This window comes from Oncorhynchus gorbuscha, linkage group LG17 (genome assembly GCF_021184085.1).
Source record: "Oncorhynchus gorbuscha isolate QuinsamMale2020 ecotype Even-year linkage group LG17, OgorEven_v1.0, whole genome shotgun sequence".
NCBI lineage: Eukaryota > Metazoa > Chordata > Actinopteri > Salmoniformes > Salmonidae > Oncorhynchus > Oncorhynchus gorbuscha.
The window spans coordinates 45,174,773-45,194,740 of record NC_060189.1 but is presented as its reverse complement, the minus strand read 5'-3'; the positions used below and the strand labels follow the sequence as shown (position 1 = coordinate 45,194,740).

The following is a 19,968-nucleotide window of genomic DNA, read 5'->3' as shown; positions in this document are numbered from 1 at the left end:
TCACCTTGAAGATGGAAGTGAAAAGATGGAAGTGAAAAGAGGATGGTAGGGATGGGAGCGAGCATGGAGGGCAAAAGGAAAGAAAGGAATGAGGCAGGAAGCAGCGAGAGATGGAGGGTACAAATGAGAGAGTGTAAAGGAAAGTATGAGGGAAGGAAAGATGGAAGGAATAGAAAGAGGGGAGAAAGGAAGAAGGCAGACTGAGGGAAAGAGGGTGGAAGACATGCTGCCTTTTCTCTAGCTGAGTCTCCTTACCTGTCCACCAGCTCCTTCATGCCCTCCTTGTCACGGTCCAGGGGATGGTCGTGGTCGTCGGCCAGCGGCGTGCCTGTCTGGCGGTAGATGCACCGCACTAGGTAGCGTACCTCTGACCAGTGGTTCTGCAGCAGCTGGGACTCGCGCTCTGACTCGGCCGAAATCTCCCTGGAGGGGGTGAAGGTCAAAGAGGTAATTGTGATGAGGACACTGGGTGCTCTTAGACAAGGGACCCAGGGTCATGTTCATTAGGGCAACCAACAGTTAAACATTTAGCAACAGAAAACAAAAATGAGCGTTTCCTACTTCATTTACTATATGAATACCCATATAGTAGAAGTATTAGTGATTCTGTGCATCCATGTTCCTCTTTTAAAGGGCTGATATCCAGTCCCTCCAGGATTCCACTATTCTGTGATTGTATATTTCAACACAAAAAAATCAACGAATCCACTCATTTATGCGTGAGCTCGCAATTTTGACCAATCTCCGCACAAGTGTCCAATCAAAAGAGGGTTTGCACCTAGGATCACTGTTACCATGAAAAACAGCCCAATCAAACAACAAACTTTCCCCCCCGTAAGCCGATGGTTGATTACTGACAGATAATGACTGACAGGCAGAACAATGAACAGGAAACCATCTCATTTACCAACAAAAATCATAGTTAAAGGCCGTGCAAAACTATTTCCAAATGTTTTACATGAAAGTGGGGGCAAATAGTTTTGCACTCTGTGCAGCGTTGTGCTGGAACACCAGAGCCAGCGAAGCATGTGAAAAGAAGGTCTGAACCACAGCATGTGAGCAAAGCTGAGCGATTTCCTACCGCTCATCTAAAAAGCTCAACAAAATTCACTCTATTCTTCAAAATCACAATTTTACCAACTATTTTTGTGACTACCTGGACCAAGCATTAAAACAAAACCATGTGGATTTGAATGAAAACTATTTTCATAAACATGAAGATTCATGTGAGACGCAAGCATCATTTCAAATATGTTACATGTCATATTAAACAGCATAGAAACACGCCAGACAGGGAGCCTAAGAAAGAACGAAAATTAATTATTTAGGCTACGTTATCCCAATTATATCAAGCCTATCAAGAAATATATAGTGAAGCATTTGTGAGTGCAACACAGTAGTCTGGTAGGGACATAAAGCCCTCATTTAAACACTCCGTTGTATCAAATCATTAGTTTATATTTATTATTCATATACATTTGAAGATTACATACACTTAGGTTGGAGTCATTAAAACTCATTTTTCAACCACCAAACATTTCTTGTTAACCTCTCTGAGCACGGAACCCGGTAGCGGGCTGAGATTCCACAACATACGGTGATCGCTACATAAATAGTCATATTAAACATTCATGAAAATAAAAGTGTCTCACATGTATCGAAAGACTATAATCTTGCTAATCCAACTGCATTGTCAGATTTGAAAAAGGATTTACTGCGAAAGAATACGATGTGATTATCTGAGGATAGAGCTCCATAAATAGAAAACATTTTTAAAACACTTTTAAAACACTTTCAACCAGCACAAGCATAACAAAATCACATACGGCATTAAAATAAATTGTTTACCTTTGACGATCTTCATCTGTTTGCAATCCCAATGCTCATTGTTACACAATGAATGATCTTATGTTTGATAAAAATCAGTTTTTATAGCCTAACACGAAACATTTTGTGAACCGCTTGTGTCGTGAATTTCGTCTCATTCCATTTTCGACGACACATTCCAGGTAACTAACCCACACAAAACATTACTTTTCCAGTCATGTTTGGTTTCATTGCAATCAACTGGTTTGTTTGTAACACAACCAAACCTGATGGGCCATTTCGCGGGACGTACTAACTGAAAGAAACCGATTTGAAGACAACAAGTAATGACATCACTGTGCACCAATGAAATGACTACTGTTTCATTTATTGACTGTATTTTAAACCAATGACCACTGATCGTCTTGAAATCTAGCTGGATAGATAGCCAATGAGCTGAGGTAAACGGCAATATGCAATGGTTGTGTGTTGGAAGACCAACCCATGTCGTAAACTCCAGGTAAAGAGAGTCACTCGCTACTGAAGTTTTATTCTGGAATGAGCTACGCATTTTACGCACAGCGTTGTTTTGGTAAACGCGCAGATTCAGCTGTTATATATATCAATATATATATATATATATATATATCAATCAGTATGGCGACTATGTCAGGGAAAGCTAAATCCAAGTCTAGATATACAGATGTGCACACAATTTTAGAAGAAATTGATCAGAAAAGTGAGACAGAGATTGTTGTAGGACGATTAATTTAGCGATTCCCAAGTGGAGGAATATTTTTTGAACGGAGAGGACACCTTGTAGCCACTGTGTATAATCTATAACGGTGCCTGCAGAAGAGGAAAAATGTCACCGTTTTGGACTGGTAAGTTCTTCTCATGATAATGCCCTTGTTTGAAATTAATAATTTAAAATATTATTTGTGATTTGTTTTAAATTTTAGAAGCAATATATCAACATGTAATGTAATGAAATGTCATGAAATGATGTAAGGAAAAGTGATGAAATGTGTCTGCCGCCCCACCCCAACCCACATGAAATAGCCTATTTGAGGCTGTTGAGGGGAGGCAGGCCCAAAACAATGGCCAAAGTGAAATGGAGACACTAGATACAACTGGTCTTTTGTAATTTAATAAAGACAGTAGATCTAGCTGGTCTGTCATAATATAAAAGAGACAGTAGATCTTGCAGGTCTATAATAATATATTCAACCTTATGTTCCCTGTACTCATATATATTTGTTTATTATACCTCAGCAGCACAATATTGTATTTATGCTGCAGTGGTTTAAGTGTCGGGGGGCTAGGGTCAGTTTGTTATATTTGGAGTACTTCTTCTGTCTTATCCGGTGTCCTGTGTGAATTTAAGTATGCTCTCTTTAATTCTCTCTTTCTCTCTCTCTGAGGACCTGAGCCCTAGGACCATGCGTCAGGACTACCTGACATGATGACTGCTTCTACACCTGCATTGCTTGCTGTTTGGGGTTTTAGGCTGGGTTTCTGTACAGCACTTTGAGGAAAAAAGGAAAAAAATCAAAGATTTTTGTAGACCTCCACAAAGCTGCTTCATCCTTGGGAGCAATTTCCAAACGCCTGAAGGTACCACGTTCATCTGTACAAACAATAGTACGCAAGTATAAACACCATGAGACCACGCAGCCAACATACCACTCAGGAAGAAGATGCATTCCGTCTCCATGAGATGAAAGTACTTTGGTGCGCAAAGTGCAAATCAATTCCAGAACAACAGCAAAGGACCTTGTGAAGATGCTGGAGGAAACAGGTACAAATGTATCCATATCCACAGTAAAACGAGTCAGCAGGAGGGACTGGTGTTTGAATCGCCGCGTCTCCAGCTCGCCTAGCTACTCACTGGACCCTATAATCACTCGGTTACACATGCCTCTCCCTAATGTCAATATGCCTCGTCTATTGCTGTTTTAGTCATTTTTGTAATTTTTGGCCCTCCAATAAACGGTATCGGTGTTGAAAAATCATAATCGGTCGACCTCTAATCTGTACTTTACTATTTATATTTTTGACAACTTTTACTTCACCACATTCCTGAAGAAAATAAAATGTACTTTTTACTCCATGAATGTTGGTTCAATTCACGCACTATCAAGAGAACATCCCTGGTCATCCCTACTGCCTCTGATCTGGCGGACTCACTAAACACACATGCTTCATTTGTAAATTATGTTGGAGTATGCCTCTGGTTAAAAAGAAAGAAAAAAATGGTACAGTCTGGTTTGCTTTATATAAAGGAATTTGACATTAATACTTCAGTATATTTAAAAACAAATACTTTTACACTTTACTCAAGTTGTATTTTACTGGGTAATTAGAGTCATTTTCTATTAAGGCATCATTACTTATACTTAAGTATGACAATGGGGTTCTTTTTCCACCACTGTGTACACATAGTATGTACACTATCATGCTTTTGGGATGTGTCTTTTCAGATTCAACAAAGATTCCTTAGTTGTGGACACTACATCATCGACTCCCTCTCTTGGTCCTCATCTTTTTAAGTCACCTTGATTGATCAGTTTCTTTATGAAAATATTTAGTGAACTCCATCACAGTAGCTAAAGCAAGGGGCTATAGCAGCAGCACACAAGGAGACTACGAATGCATCCTGGGCTGGGCATGCCCTGAGTTTGTGAAGTGAGCGCTACTGCAGCGAAATTGGAGCTGGAGAGAAGGCCGACGCTCCAGCCTTTGGGAATCTTGCGCCAGTCAAACTGGGCACACTCCACATCTGCTCCAGCTTCGCTCACATACTCTGGTCCGAACAACCACCACAGCAGAGCCAGATCACTGTGACCGAAGAGATAACAGGGAAATATGTGGTAGTTATCTGCAGTTTGCGAACGAGTCGTTCTTTTTTAAATGACTTGACTGATTTGAGAATCATTTATTTTGTTTGAACTGCTGGCCGCAATAAATCAATGAATTGCAATGAAGGATTGATACATGCTCCTCTGTCTCAGTGGCTCCAGTGACGTGTTCAGACCAACAACTGTTGATCATATGTGCGCAATAGAAAACAGATTATGCTGCAGCATAGAGAACTATTCGGCTTAAAACCTTACTAGTACTGAGCACATATTACTTTTTACTGCTTTATATGAAACAAACATGACCAATAACAACAATTCAACAAAAGACAAACTGAACAAGTTCCACAGACATGCGACTAACAGAAATGGAATAATGTGTCCTTGGGGGGGGGGGGGTCAAAATCAAAAGTCAATGCTGCTGGTGGCCACACCAGATACTAAGTACTGCAGTGCATCTCCTCCTCATGGACTCCGCCAGATTTGTCAGTTCTTGCTGTGAGATGTTACCCCCCTCTTCCACCAAGGCACCTGCAAGTTCCCGGACATTTCTGGGGGAAATAGCCCCTAGTCCTCAACCTCCGATCTAACAGGTCCAACAGGAAATCACGCACAGAACGAACAGTATGGCTGGTGGCATTGTCATGCTGAAGGGTCATGTCAGGATGAGCCTGCAGGAAGGGTACCACATGACGGAGGAGGATGTCTTCCCTGTACCGCACAAGCTCAGTCCAATGATGCTGTGACACTCTGCCCCAGACCATGACGGACCCTCAACCTGAATCCTGGTCCAGAGTACAGGCCTCGGTGCAACGCTCATTCCGTCGACGATAAACGTGAATCCGACCATCATCCCTGGTGAGACAAAACCGCGACTTGTCAGTAACGAGCACTTTTTGCCAATCCTTTCTGGTCGCAGGTGTGATGTTCAGATGTACCAATCCTGTGCAGGTGTTGTTACACGTGGTCTGCCACTGTGAGGACGATCAGCTGTCCATCCTGTCTCCCTGTAGCGCTATCTTAGGCGTCTCACAATACAGACATTGCAATTTATTGCCCTCGCCACATCCGCAGTCCTCATGCCTCCTTGCAGCATGCCTAAGGCCCGTTCACACAGATGAGCAGGGACCCTGGGCAACTTTCTTTTGGTGTTTTTCAGAGTCAGTAAAAAGGCCTCTTCAGTGTCCTAAGTTTTCATAACTGTGACCTTAATTGCCTACCGTCTGTAAGCTTTTGGTGTCTTTACGACCGTTCCACAGGTGCATGTTCATTAATTGTTTATGGTTCATTGAACAAGCATGGGAAACAGTGTTTAAGCCGTTTACAATTACGATCTGTGAAGTTGTTTGGATTTTTACAAATTATCTTTGAAAAGACAAGAGTCATGAAAAAGGACATTCTTTTTTCCTAAGTTTAGCTTATTTTGTCACAAACTGAAATTAGGTGACCTATTAGAGTTTTAGCAAACAGGTAATCTATCAAGTGAGTTAAAGTATTTGAAAGAAAAAGAAAACAAGATGCTGATGGACAGAGATCAGCCAATTAAACCAGCGGATTGGTCGCCCACTCCAGACTGTTGGACAGAGAGAGAGCCGGCTGGTGGACTAGATTAGTCATTATCTGACAATGCTAGAAAGGATGGCAGCACAGGTGGCGGCTTCTTGAAACTCCCTGAACACATAGCTGATATACTAGGCTAGCTCAATATGTCAAACGATAGACACTTTCGTCCTTTCTAGTGTGGTTGTCTAGTGACCACCACAAATGTGTCCATCCAGCTCACCGTCTCTCGTTGCAGGCCTCACAACTGCACACGGTGTCAGCGGTCATAGGGGTGGTGAGGTCTGGGACGGGGAGAGTGGGGAGGGTTGGGGGTGTGCCACCATTGGTCAGTCTGCCCCCTGTGGCGGGCAGCTCTTGGCCCAAGCCTCCATTACCCACAGGCATTTGCAACAGGAAGTCTTGGCTCTGGGGGAATGAGAAATTACAGAGCATCAGAAAGTGCAAAACAGCAGTGATAATGCAACCAAGCGTGACCATAATAGTGACATAACTTTACCAACTGTCACCTTAGGTTTGTATTCTGAAGTATTTAATTGCAGCAAAGTGCACATAGAAGTCGATGCTCGTTATACTTGACTAGAGACAAAATTCCAGAACTTAGCTGCAATTAATTTCGGAAATTAGAGAACGTAATCAAGCAAATAGCAGAAAAAGAGATGGAAAGAAAAATAAGCGCATTCGAGGCCAGAGGGGCACTCCAGGAATCGTCGGGCTCTCCCCAACTTCAGAATTCAATTAGCCGCTAGACGTCGCCAACAGAGTGGCTCTTACGAGTGAGGCAAGACAGTGTACACGGAACAGCCTTGAAGACATGAAGTCATTAGCAAGAGAGACATCTAAACACTGGTGTGGCTTTCGGTCTTATGTCATTATCTCCCGCTGATAGGAAAGGAGGAGCCAAAGACTATAATGCGGAGTCATCAAACAGAGGGAAACTGTAACGTTATACAATGTGTGCATTTGTTCAGGACTCAGGTGTTTCTGCTCCTTGTTACACCTCCACCTGTAGCTTGCCTGTTTCTCCCACTTTCTCTGCGTGTGTGTGTATGGTACGGGTCGGTGTCTCTCTTTGGTCGTTTTCGACATCATCAAATCTGTCATGTATTTGGGTAAATGTTGACTGACTAATCTACAAATAATAATGAGTAGTTATTTATGGCAAGGTAATTTGTAGATTAGTCAGTCGGCTGCAAGCCCTCTGTCTCCTTACCTATTTATTCCTTGTTGTGCTCTACCTTTAGTATGCCTGTCGCCATCACGCATCTGCGCCGTCTCTATGGATGTGTTCGAGCAGTAACGCTAACAAAGCCGATAGTAGACGAAAGTCAGCGAGTAAAGTCGGGGAAGGTATCTGCGACAGCAAGGCTCAGATCAACATGGAACTGTCTGCTATTGCTAATAAAAGTGTATCTTTATAAAAATGTCTATACCCCCATATCACACTCACAACATGAAAACATAACGTGTGTAAAATGTATTGATTAGAGTTCTCAAATGTCACTTTCGTTTGCATCTCCTGTTTCTGTAGAATAGCAGTAAAGCTGGTTAAAATTTCAGTCATGTAGTTGGTCACGTTCGCACGGGTCAACCAAATAACACCCTAATGATCGGTTGACAAATAGTGCCTCCCACAATGCAGGTGATGGCTGCATGGTGGAGTTGGTAAGAAGCAACTGCAGCGACTTGAAGGCGAATTCATAAAAAAAGAAAAATGCATGACCTTCGATCACATGGTTTTGGGAAAGTTCCTGCAGTAGACCTGGAGGTGCAAGTCAGAAAATGTTCATCCCCATAATGCAACACACTTTGAAAGGCCTAGACAAAATGTTTATGTTATGATGTTACACCAATGCCTGCCTGCATCTATCTGGCGTTTGGCTATCCACTAACTGCACAAAAATATCCATTTAAAACAGCCTTTGTCATTCAGTTCATTGGTCCAGCATCACCTTTTCACCACCCTACGTCTCCCTCCCTCCACCCACCCACACCCCTCCACCAGCCCGTGGTGACTCACCACCAGCGACTGCTCCAGGGAGGAGTGGCGGTCCTCCTTCTCTACCGTGCGCCGGCAGTCGGAGCACACCCACAGGGGTAGATGCAGTGCGCTGGGGGACTGTGCCATACCATTCTGCCCTGCCCCAGGGAGCCCCGTGTCAGGATGGAGGGTGCTGTCTGGCTTGCGCTCACTCCGGCACAGGAGGCAGCGGTCACCGGTAGTGGAGTATGGGGCCCTCTGACTCAGGCCAAATGTGAACGGGGTCTGGTGGTTGGAGACGGAGTGGATGTCAGTTAGACGAGTATGTAGCACTACTGTAGTGGCAGTAACCAGTAGCTACTAACTTGTCCTCCAATATGAAGCCTACACAGGCAGGTTCTAAAGTTAATTAAGACAATGTCACGAGCAGTAAGCACAAACAGGTAGAACAAATGTTTAATTGGAAACTGAATGGTAGAGTTATTGGTCCTAAAGTTTAGGATGGGCCATTTCCATTTTTTTCATACATTTTGTGCCTACTGAACGCCACCCCGGGGCTTTTCAGTTCACACAGACAGTGATACTCACAGCAGATAAACTGATGCTGATCTATGTTACCGTAGGCCTAACAGGAGTAGCTGCGGAGACAGTGAGTGATGTATTACCTGAAGGACTCCAGAGAAGTCGGAATTCACCGGCCCCTCCGAAAATTGTGGTGTAACGTTACCGTTCATAGGGACCTGGAGGACACAAAGGGCCCGACATGAACCAACACCTCCGGAGTCACCCCTCTCATTAGCACCGATGCCAAGCGTCAATTACAAGGCTATCTGAAGCATGTTAGCACTTGACCTGGCTGGGGGCTACTTGGCCACACACAATTAAGGTTTGTCTTCGAATTATGTTATTTGAATTACAAATAAAACACAAAGCAGTTGATGTGTCCTGGCTAAATTGCAAGGAACATATGCAGATATTACGTTTCATATTAATGCTCAGCGCAGCAGTATATTGACGAGGCCAGCAAGGTCACCTGCTGTTTCTGTCTTCAACAGCTGATCTTTACATATGTGGAGGGTAGTCTCGATTTGGAATTGATAGATCAAATGCAGTGTATGTATGCACTATGCAAAGATTGTGTAAACATCTGAAGAATTAATCAGAACACATTGATGAGGTAAACAAAAGGTTATGAGGAAAACTATATTACTTCTTAGATGAAAATAATAGTCCTGACTAGTGTAAATGCTGAGCAGATCTATGCAAATTCCTTCCACAATAGGTAGCCTGGCCTAGCTGCTTTGTTTGTCTTAAGTGGGACTGAGTGGGACCTTCCCAAGACAGGTAGCAGATGCCATGTAAAGTAAGTACACGAGCCAGCATCTCTTGGCAGCTGTCTTTCTCTTTCCTTGAGTACACAACCATCAAGATTAATAATTTGACCAATAACTGGTCCTGCAAGAGATGGGGCCTACTGAATGTGTATGATGGAGAGAATGTCTGGCATATAGGCTAGTTATTCTAATGAAACTCAATCTTTGAATGAGTGCAATACGTTGCATTTAGCTCAAATCAGACTTTCCTTGGATTTGCTTAGACAGTGACTAGGTATGCAAGTTATTAACAAGTCTGCATTATGGACTTGTTTGAGAATATTGGCTCATCATATGAGAAAGTTCTTCAGCCCTAAAGATGGTAAACCTAGTAGTAGCCAATGTGAGGTACACATGATAGGCCTAGTCTTTGGTGATTAGTGGATGTTGTTTCCCTGGCTACTGTTGTGATATAGAGACAGACAAGGCATAGCTACAATATATGGAGAGGTGGTAAGAAACCGAGAGAGTAAAGCAAGACACTCAATATGCCATTTCACAGCAAAGTATGTAATGTTGTTATGTTAGCTATGCCATAGGTACATTGCAGGATCGTGGTTGTGGAAGTTATTTGGCTGGCTTGGCTGTGTGACAGTAGTCTTGCAGTTGTCTTACACGTTATTATTGTGTCTCTAAACGCAGCGGACGACCTAACTAGTAATGACCTACCTATGAAATAATTGGTTCGAGTAAACAAACTATAGGGCTGTTACTTAGCAGATGACACTGACAGACTCGACTGAGACTTCCTGTAACGTTAGTCTGGCGAGCCACTACTCCTGCTAAAATTGTGAATATGAAAACATCAGACAAGAAATGGAAGGCCAACTGGCTGTACAAATTGATGCCAAATTGTTAGCTAGCTGCATTCTGTAACTAGTTGCTAGTCAGTTACTAGAGACAATTTAGTTTAAGGGCACAGTGCAGTGTCGATGGTCAGCTTGGTCATAGCTAACGTTAGCTAACTATCTAGCGTGTAAACTAAGTTATCCATCTAGCAAGTAACAAACATCCACTCACACAACGTTGCGAACAGTTAGCTAATAAGCTAATAAGATAACGACTGTGGAGTAAGCAAATTATGCTATTTTCGGGCTGTCAACATTGTGGTTGTCGAGTAGCTAGAACAAGATGGCTAGAAACGTCAGCCAGGCTAGTTTATGTTCAAGTTGAGCAAGTAGCTAACATGTAACCTTATCTGGAAAGTTTACTAACGTGGTTAGCCAACTAAACGAACTTGTTGGCTGTTGTCAACGTCGGGTTGCCATTTCCCGAGTTAACGTCTTACTAACTAGCTACCTCAGTGGCTTAGCTAACGTTACTGAAGAATGTCAGGCCTCAAATGTCTCGATTATGTGTAAACGCGATCTCTAACGTCAGTGTTCAATACGTCGACTGTATATTCTCACCTCTCCGTTCAGGCCTGTTATAGAGACCATGTTCCCATTTCCAGAGCTCCCTGGTGTCCGAAAGCCCATAGTAGACACGGGTGTTGCCGTGGCTTGAGGACTCAAGGCCGTGGCTGAAACCCCGGCCTTGCCACTGGTACTGCAGACAGTGCTACTGCTGCCACCGCCCCGCTTGTTCTTCCTGCGTTTAGCTCCTCGTTTAGCATCGGTTGGACTCATTTTCCCACAAAAGTCAGAGACAACTTGCCGTTCAGTACAGGCAGAGTCTCAGGTGGAATGTCTGGCTCAAATCACTCTGTTATAAAAATACGATATTTTAAAGACTTCCACTTAGACAGCCAACCCAGTACCTTTAGAGTCCTGATAGACTTGAGATTTCAATATGGCCACTGGACAGGAATTGGCTGCTCGAGCTTGCGTTGCAACAGTACGTTCCCCCCTCTGTCTTTGAGGATTCATGGGAAATGATGTTTTTTTTTCGTTAGTGCTGGGGAGATGGATAATGGCAGACTGGTTTTCTGACTGCATCCCCAGTCGGAAGAAACACCAGAAGTGACCATTCATGATCCCATTCATAACCACTCCAGTTCATCAATACAAGTGGCAATTTGTATGCTACAGATATATGCAATTATGTGTCCTCAAGGGGTAGTGGGCAAGTATTTATCATTTCAGTCAAGTGATCTGTACTAGGTCATGACAGATTGTTCATTGCATTAACTTGGCTTCACCGTTAATATCCTTGTTCATCTTCTTTAAGTGTGTGAATAATTTCCTGGAGGGCAGCTTTCTCCGTCTCTGCCCTTGCGTTCTCAGCCTTGGTCTGCTTGGAGGCGCGCCTAAGATCTTCTGCATCCTAAAGCTCTTACCTACATCTCAGCTTTCTCTTTCTACACTTTCTCATGAGTATCCTGGATATCTCTGGTGGTGAGCACTGAGCAGTAGATCTTACTCGTCATCTCTCCCCGCCCCCTCTTTCAGACCCTCCTTCCTGGTTCAGTTTCCTCACTGACATGCTAGGCCCACTGGTCTGTAGTCCTCCTGTGGTAAATTAAATTGATTGGACATGATTTGGAAAAGCACTGTCATCTGTCTTCAAAAACCAAGCCACGAGGTCGAAGGATAGTAGAGCACCGAGACATGCCGCCCGGCAGGTAGCCTAGTGGTTAGAGCGTTGGACTAGTAACTGGAAGGTTGCAAGTTCAAACCCCCAAGCTGACAAGGTACAAATCTGTCATTCTGCCCCTGAACAGGCAGTTAACCTACTGTTCCTAGGCCGTCATTGAAAATAAGAATTTGTTCTTAACGGACTTGCCTAGTAAAATAAAGGTAAAATAAAAATATACAAATCTGGGGAAGGGTACCAAAAAATGTCTGCAGCATTGAAGGTACCCAAGAACACAGTGGCCTCCATCAATCTTTAATGGAAGAAGTTTAGAACCACCAAGACTCTTCCTAGAGCTGGCCACCCGGCCAAACTGAGCAATCGGGGGAGAAGAGCCTTCGTCTAGAGTTCCTCTGTGGATATGGTAGAACCTTCCAGAAGGACAACCATCTCCACAGCACTTCACCAATCAGGCCTTTGTGGTAGAGTGGCCAGATGGCAGCCATCCTCAGTGAAAAGCACATGACAGCCCACTTGGAGTTTGCCAAAACTAGACCATGAGAAACAAAATTCTCTGGTATGATGAAACCAAGATTAAACTCTTTAGCCTGAATGCCAAGCATTACGTCTGGAGGAAACCTGGCACCATCCATACGGTGAATTATGGCTGTGGTGATGTTTTTCAGTGGCAGGGACTGGCAGACTAGTCAAGATCGAGGCAATGATGAGCAGAGCAATGTACAGAGAGATCCTTGATGAATACCTGCTCCAGACCACACAGGACCTCAGACTGGGGCAGAAGATTTGTCTTCCTACAGGACAATGACCCTAAACAAACAGCCAAGAGAACGCAGTGGCCCAGCCAGAGGCCGAACTTGAACCCAATCTAACATCTCTGGAGAGACCTGAGAATAGCTGTGCAGCTACGCTCCAAATCCACCCTGACAGAGCTTGAGAGGATCTGCAGAGAAGAATGGGAAAAACTCCCCAAATACAGGTGTGCCAAACTTGTAGCGTCATACCCAAGAAGACTTAAGGCTGTAATCGCTGTCAAAGGCACTTCAACAAAGTACTGAGTAACGGGTCTGAATACTTATGTAAATGTTATATTTCTTATTTTTTTAATGAATTAGCAAAAATTCTAAAACATGTTTTTGCTTTGCCATTATGGGGTCTTGTGTGTAGATTGATGAGGGAAAAAACGATTTAATACATTGTAGAATAAGGCTGTAACCTAACAAAATTTTGAAAAAGTCAAGGGGGCTGAATACTTGGCACTATATGTCCTTCATCCATTCAAAACCTTGATTTGAGTATTTTCCAGCAGTTGGTGCAGCTTCAGCAGCAGCCTGCTCTTCCCGCTGCCTTAGCTTGACAGGGGTGCATCCTTACATCTTACAGACCTGTAGAAAGAGAGAGAGAGACAATTCAATTGCTCTTAGCTTTCTTTCCTTGGGTGCACATATACTTTGAAATATGCACTTGGTGGTGGACTATATTGATATTATATATGACTTAATAAAAGTTAACAACGTTATTTGGGTAAGAGTAAATTCAACAGAATAAATAAATACAAATACTAGATTTTAATTTGACAGTTAGTTATTGTTACATATTGTCAAACAGACAGACATGCAGACATTTTAGGTGTGTATTTTTTCAGTTTCCTCACTGACATGACAATGACTTACAGAGGGGTTGGGGTCCACCAGCCTGGCCTGCCCAAAGCTCTGCAAAAATAATAGAAATCAAGTTCAGTACTTCAGTCTAAATGGTCCTAATATAATGTATGTCTTAAAGTAACTGTCCAATTAAAATCTAGTATTTGTATTTATTCTGTTGAATTGACTCTTACCCAAATAACATTGTTAACTTTTATTAAGTCATATATAATATCAATATAGTCCATCTCATTGCCCTGTGTAGAGGCTTTCTTGTGCTGTTCGCTGGAAAAACACATTTATTACAGACTTCCCTCTCACAAATGCAACTAGTCATTGCTTGAAATTTCCCAAATCACATTTTTCATTTCAATCCTATTTTGAAAAGCCATTTAAAATGTGCAGGGCAATGGCTTCATTACAGTTTTGTAATTAGACTCAGCGGATGTAATAGGGCTACCTTTTTTGTTCTTAATGGTTGAAAAACAAAGATTTTTATAAAAGTATTAGCTGTTTATTTTTGAAAGCAATTTATATATGCAATTTCTGATATGTAGCCTGAAGGTCAAAGGTCAAAAGGTTAGTTGCCACGAACATAAGCTTTCCTATGATATATGATGAATGAATGTGTAATAACTTGTTCTCTACTGCCATCATTTGTCCTAGGGTAAAATCCTATGTGAAAAATGAATGGGATGGAGGGATGAAAGAAAGAGTGATAACACACAGAGAGCTACCACTGCTGAAATAGTAGGACACATTTTCTATTTCTAGGGACATAGACCTTCAAAAGAATCACTATTGCTCCAGATGGTACTGATGGTAGTAAGTTAGTAGTCTGTTGATATCCCTTTGGTGGTGTGGGGGCTGTGCTTTGGCGAAGTGGGTGGGGTTATAATCCTTCCTGGTTGGCCCTATACGAGGGTAACTTTGGACGGGGCCACATTGTCCTTTTCTGGGTCTGGTCTGAGCTCAAACAGGGTTGACACTAGCTTCTATTGCCACAAAGTCATAAAACACGCCAATTTCTACAATTTATCTTCTTAAAATGCGATTTTAACCCTAACCCTAACCGTAACCGTAACCATAACCACACTGCTGACCTTATGCCATAACCTTAAATTAAGTCCAAAAACACATTTCTGTTGTCAATTTTGACATTGTGACTTTGTGCCAACATAAAACCTAATGAAGAAACACCTGTGTGAAACTAGCCACAACAAGGATGATCCACAATAGTGGAATTTGCTGGACTACTTAAAAATAAAAGTTGCCAAATGAAACTCATCAATCTCTAATTTTATCAGACCAGGGAATCTTGTTTCTCATGGTCTATAGTTTTGGCAAACTCCAAGCGGGTTGTCTTGTGCCTTGTATTGAGGAGAGGCTTCTGTTTGACCACTCTACCATAAAGGCCTGATTGGTGGAGTGCCGCAGAGATGGTTGTCCTTTTGGAAGGTTCTCCCATCTCCACAGAGGAACTCTGGAGCTTTGTCAGAGTGAACATTGGGTTCTCGGTCACCACAACGGCTTGGTTTTTGCTCTGTCATGCACAGTCAACTGTGGGACCTAATATAGACAGGTGATAAATAGCCATCACTAGCACATAGAGGCTGCTGCCTATATACATAGACTGGCCACTTTAATAAATGGAACACTAGTCACGTTAATGTTTACTGTTTACATATCTTGCATTACTCATCTCATATGTATATAGTGTATTCTATACTATTCTACTCTATGCCGCTCTGACATTGCTCGTTCATATATGTATATATTATTCATTCCATTCCTTACTTAGATTTGTGTGTATTGGGTATATGTTGGGAAATTGTTAGATATTACTGCACTGTCGTTGCTAGAAACACAAGCATTTCGCTACACCCACAATAACATCTGCTAATCACGTGTATGTGACCAATAACATTTTATTTTGATTCGATTTGTGTGCCTTTCCAAATCATGTCTAATCAATTGAATTTACCACAAATGGACTCCAATCAAGTTGTTGAAACATCTCAAGGATGATTAATGGAAACAGTATTCACCTGAGCTCAATTTGGAGTCTCATAGCAAAGGGTCTGAATACTTATGCAATGTAAATAAGGTGTTTCTGTTTTTTTACTTTTAATAGTTTTGAAACATTTCTAAAATCCTGTTTTCACTTTGTAATTATGGGGTGTTGTGTGAAGATAGATTAGGATATATTTTTTTTAGATTAAGGCTGTAACTTTTTTTTAAAGTTTGGAAAAGTTCATGGGGTCTGAATACTTTCCGAATGCACTGTATTGGGTATCAGCCTACACAGTGACACGCACAGATTACATTTCCAAATAATTTACACAAATATTATCATCATAGCTCTTATTGCAGGACTTTGACTGTGGGAAATCACCTCACCAGTCATTCAATTGTGTGTATTGGATAACAATTGAAACATGGATTGTGTATGTGTGCCATTCAGAGGAGTGAATGGGAAAGACAAAATATTTAAATGCCTTTGAAATGGGTATGGTAGTAGGTGCCAGGTGCACCAGCTAGAGTGTGTCAAAAACTGCAATGCTGCTGGGTTTTTCACGCTCAACAGTTTCCTGTGTGAATCAAGAATGGTCCACCACCAAAAGGACAACCAGACAACTTGACACAACTGTGGGAAGCATTGGAATCAACATGGGTCAGCATCCCCATGGAACACTATTGACACGTTGTAGAGTCCATTCCTGATGAATTGAAGCTGTTCTGAGAGCGAAAGGGGATGGAACTCAATATTAGGAAGGTGCTCCTAATGTTTTATACACTCAGTGTATGTACGCCCCTAATGCAAGTATGCAGTCTAATACATACACAGTGCTATTTGAACTGTTGTTTTTTTGTTTACTGTTTGTCAAGTTAATTATGTATTGTATTTATTTGTTAAGTTATATAACAACATTCCAACCTTGTTTCGCATGATCTAGTAATATTCCACTATTTGTATCCGTTTGGATCAGTTTCAGTGGGGAACTTTTATTTTGAATACGAACCGCAAATTCCACTGACGTCCTTATTATGGGTAGCTTCACACACGCCAGGGGCACCAGGGAACCAATGGGCGCTGATTTACATTTTATAGAGTGAGTAAGTAGTAAACTAGCTGTATTTTCTTCACAAATCCCGGGAGTGGAACGTTTTGCACCAAGAAAGACAGAGATAAAGGTCCGGACAAAAGCTGCAGGTACATTATCAGTTGCATATTTGAGTTTTTCAGCACAACAAGCAGTCAAGCTAGCTAACTAGCTAAGTTTAGCTAACTAGCTTTAGCTAGCAGTGACGGTCTATGACCGTGTCATGTGACTTAACTAGCTTTTTTATTGAACCTTTATTTAACTAGGCAAGTCAGTTAATTTAAGAACAATTGTTCTTTACAATGACGGCCTACCTGGCCAAACCCTCCCTAAACTCGGACGACCCTGGGCCAATTGTGCGCCGTCCTATGGGACTACCAATGACATTTGTGTGTAGAAAGCTAGTAACGTTAGGTAGGTAACGTTACCGTGACTAGTTCTAAAAAGTTAGCTCTCGTGTCACCGCTAGTTTCCGCGTTTGGTGATTGTACTCAGCTGGACAAATGCAGAAAGTGGCACCGCCAACGTTAAGCAACATGTTAGTTACGTTCTTCTGACTGACCGTGTCGACATTGTCATTCATAGTTAACAGTAACGTTACAGCTAACAGGCAACTCTTTCTGTACCTGCTATCTAGCCAGCTACGTTTAATGTTTTTAGTTAACTAAGAAATATTATAACGTTCGCTATGTAGCGGTTAGTTACTATTTTAAATCCAAAGTGAGTGTTGCTTTCTAAGAATGCAACGCTAGGGTAAGCAGTGAAGCCAGCTCGCAATCATTTAAAATTAAAAGTTAGCCAATAGTTTTATTTTCATTCGATAAATTAGAACGTTATAGATGGGTACTAATTAGCATGTCCTCTTTTTTTAAGATGGCAAACTACTGACCTGACTACCGTTTACGTGTCCATTATGACATTTAGTCCGGCAGGTTTTGCATGGCACAGTTTGTATGTTTTTAGACACTCCAGTGGAGATTCCCAAAACTCTCCCCCCACCCGGGGAAACGGGCCATACGAAACGAAATGTCCCTGTTGCTTTCATTATTCTCTATATAGGCCTACATATACCACTAAAGTCAGACATTTAGGTCAACGACGCCCCCTGTTATGGAATAAAGTGTTCAACATGAAATGTCATTTACATCAATTCTGATCACGCTTGAATTGGTTGATTTTAAATAGCCAAATAACAACTACATCCATGCTTCTACACCTGCATTGTTTGGGGTTTTAGGCTGGGTTTCTGTACAACACTTTGTGACATCAGCTGATGTAAGAAGGGCTTTATAAATACATTTGACTGATTGATATCCAACATAACCAGCTGTTACCAAAAGTTTTCCTCATCCCCTCATTTGGATATATGTATATGTCATCATGCCAATCGCTTCCTTCACTTAACAGGATTCATCAGCACCCTCATTTTAAAGTAAAACGTTACTTCAATGTCATGAGTAAAATGTTGAGGAAGAGTATATTGTTCTCTGTTCAGAGGTCTAAATGGTTTAAAAAATTGTCACCTTAAACTTTATTTTTTATTGTTTTACATAACGTGTATATGGTCTAATATCTGGTTATCTACAGGAAGCACTGTTTTATAGTTGGAGCCACAGTTTTGTGGTATTACCAGGAGATCAGAAAGAACAATTATGTTTGCCTACAAAGCAGGAATGTTCAAAGTCATAGATTAGTAGGCCTAAACACTGAGTGTACAAAACATTTTGGAACACCTACCTAATATTGAGTTGACCCCCTTTTGTCCTCAGAACAGCCTTAATCTGTCAGGGCATGGACTCTACAAGGTGTCGAAAGCGTTCCACAGGGATGCTCGCCCATGTTGACTCCAATGCTTCCTACAAGTTGGCTGGAAGTCTTTTGGGTGGTGGACTATTCCTAATACACACGGGAAACTGTTGAGCCTGAAAAACCCAGCCTTGTTGCAGTTCTTGACACCCTCTCGAGGCACTTAAATAATTTGTCTTGCCCATTCACTCTCTGAATGGCACACATACACAATCATTTTCTCAAGTCTTAAAAATCCTTCTTTAACCTGTCTCCTCGCCTTTATCGACACTGATTTGAAGTGGATTTAACAAGTGAAATCAATAAGGAATCATGGCTTTGTCAGTCTGTCATGGAAAGAGCAGGTGTTCCTAATATTTTGTATACTACAAGTGCACCTAAGGTTCAAATTACTTAATTTCCTCCACCAGGAAGAGAGATTATGTTTAACAGTCATCAAGTTGTTATAGAAAATGATTGGCAAGACCCTCTAGTCCTTCAAGTTTTCTTGAATGTCAGAGTGGATGCTTCCTCCCTCCATCTCCAGACATGCAGGGCTGGCTCTAGCCATTTGGGGGCCCTAAATGAGATTTGGCTGAGGGGCCCTGCACCTCAAAACATTTTAGTGTCCTTCCTCTTGACGGAAGAGAGACATTTTAGTTTTAAAAGTTCGTGACCTGCAATTCTACACATTTTGCGATGGGGTCTGGTGGAGAGAACATTGCAATTTTATAACCAGTTTTGCATTTGCAGTTCTACAGCTAATTTCCTGCAATTCTGAAACTTTTTCCAATGGGGTGGAAAGACATTTTTGCATTTTAAAGGTAATTTCCTACAATTATATGCATTTTGTAATGACTTATGCCATGTTGTGATATCTGAGTGAAAATGACTAACAAAATCAATCTGGGCCCACTGGCAGCTGGGGGCCCTAAGCGAACACTTATGTCGCTTTTGCCTGGAATCGCACCTGCAGACATTGGTCAAGATCCCTGCAAAAACAATGATTGTGTGATGATGAACTAGCCTATCCAGCAGCATAGCTATCCCCCAATTTTGTTAATTGCCACTGAATGAAAGAATGTGCATTGACATTTGTCTCTTTGGAATAGTGGCCCAGGTTCTTTATGCCACTCTTTGGAGTTGCATTTAAAATTAGTCAGAGTATTTTTTCTTAACAATAGTCAGCCTGTGTAATATCGTCACACTTATTTACTCCTTGTTAAATCTTAGTAAAACATAATCACCGGACAAGCAAGCGTGCCATGAGTTTAGGCTACATTATTTTCCCCAGCAAATCAATAACTTGAAAGGATAACCGTG

General features: G+C 41.9%; 2 protein-coding genes across 2 annotated transcripts in view; one reads left to right on the top strand and one right to left on the bottom strand.

Annotated features, from left to right (window-relative positions):
* Positions 1–11,400, bottom strand: part of LOC124001300 (protein FAM193A-like) — a 38,593-nt gene extending 27,193 nt beyond the window's left edge. Inside the window, exons 1-5 of the mRNA XM_046307974.1 lie at positions 10,991–11,400; positions 8,874–8,948; positions 8,248–8,493; positions 6,451–6,635; positions 256–423 (exon numbers count right to left, since the gene is read on the bottom strand). Of these exons, the coding sequence (XP_046163930.1) occupies positions 256–423; positions 6,451–6,635; positions 8,248–8,493; positions 8,874–8,948; positions 10,991–11,209 (893 nt within the window). The 5' untranslated portion in view covers positions 11,210–11,400. The remainder of the gene's footprint in view (positions 1–255; positions 424–6,450; positions 6,636–8,247; positions 8,494–8,873; positions 8,949–10,990) is intronic.
* Positions 11,401–16,819: 5,419 nt separating this feature from the next.
* The window catches only part of LOC124001907 (arfaptin-1-like), a 37,295-nt gene continuing 34,146 nt past the window's right edge, over positions 16,820–19,968 (top strand). The window contains exon 1 of the mRNA XM_046309060.1: positions 16,820–16,970. The gene's annotated coding sequence lies outside the window, so the exon portion shown is untranslated. The remainder of the gene's footprint in view (positions 16,971–19,968) is intronic.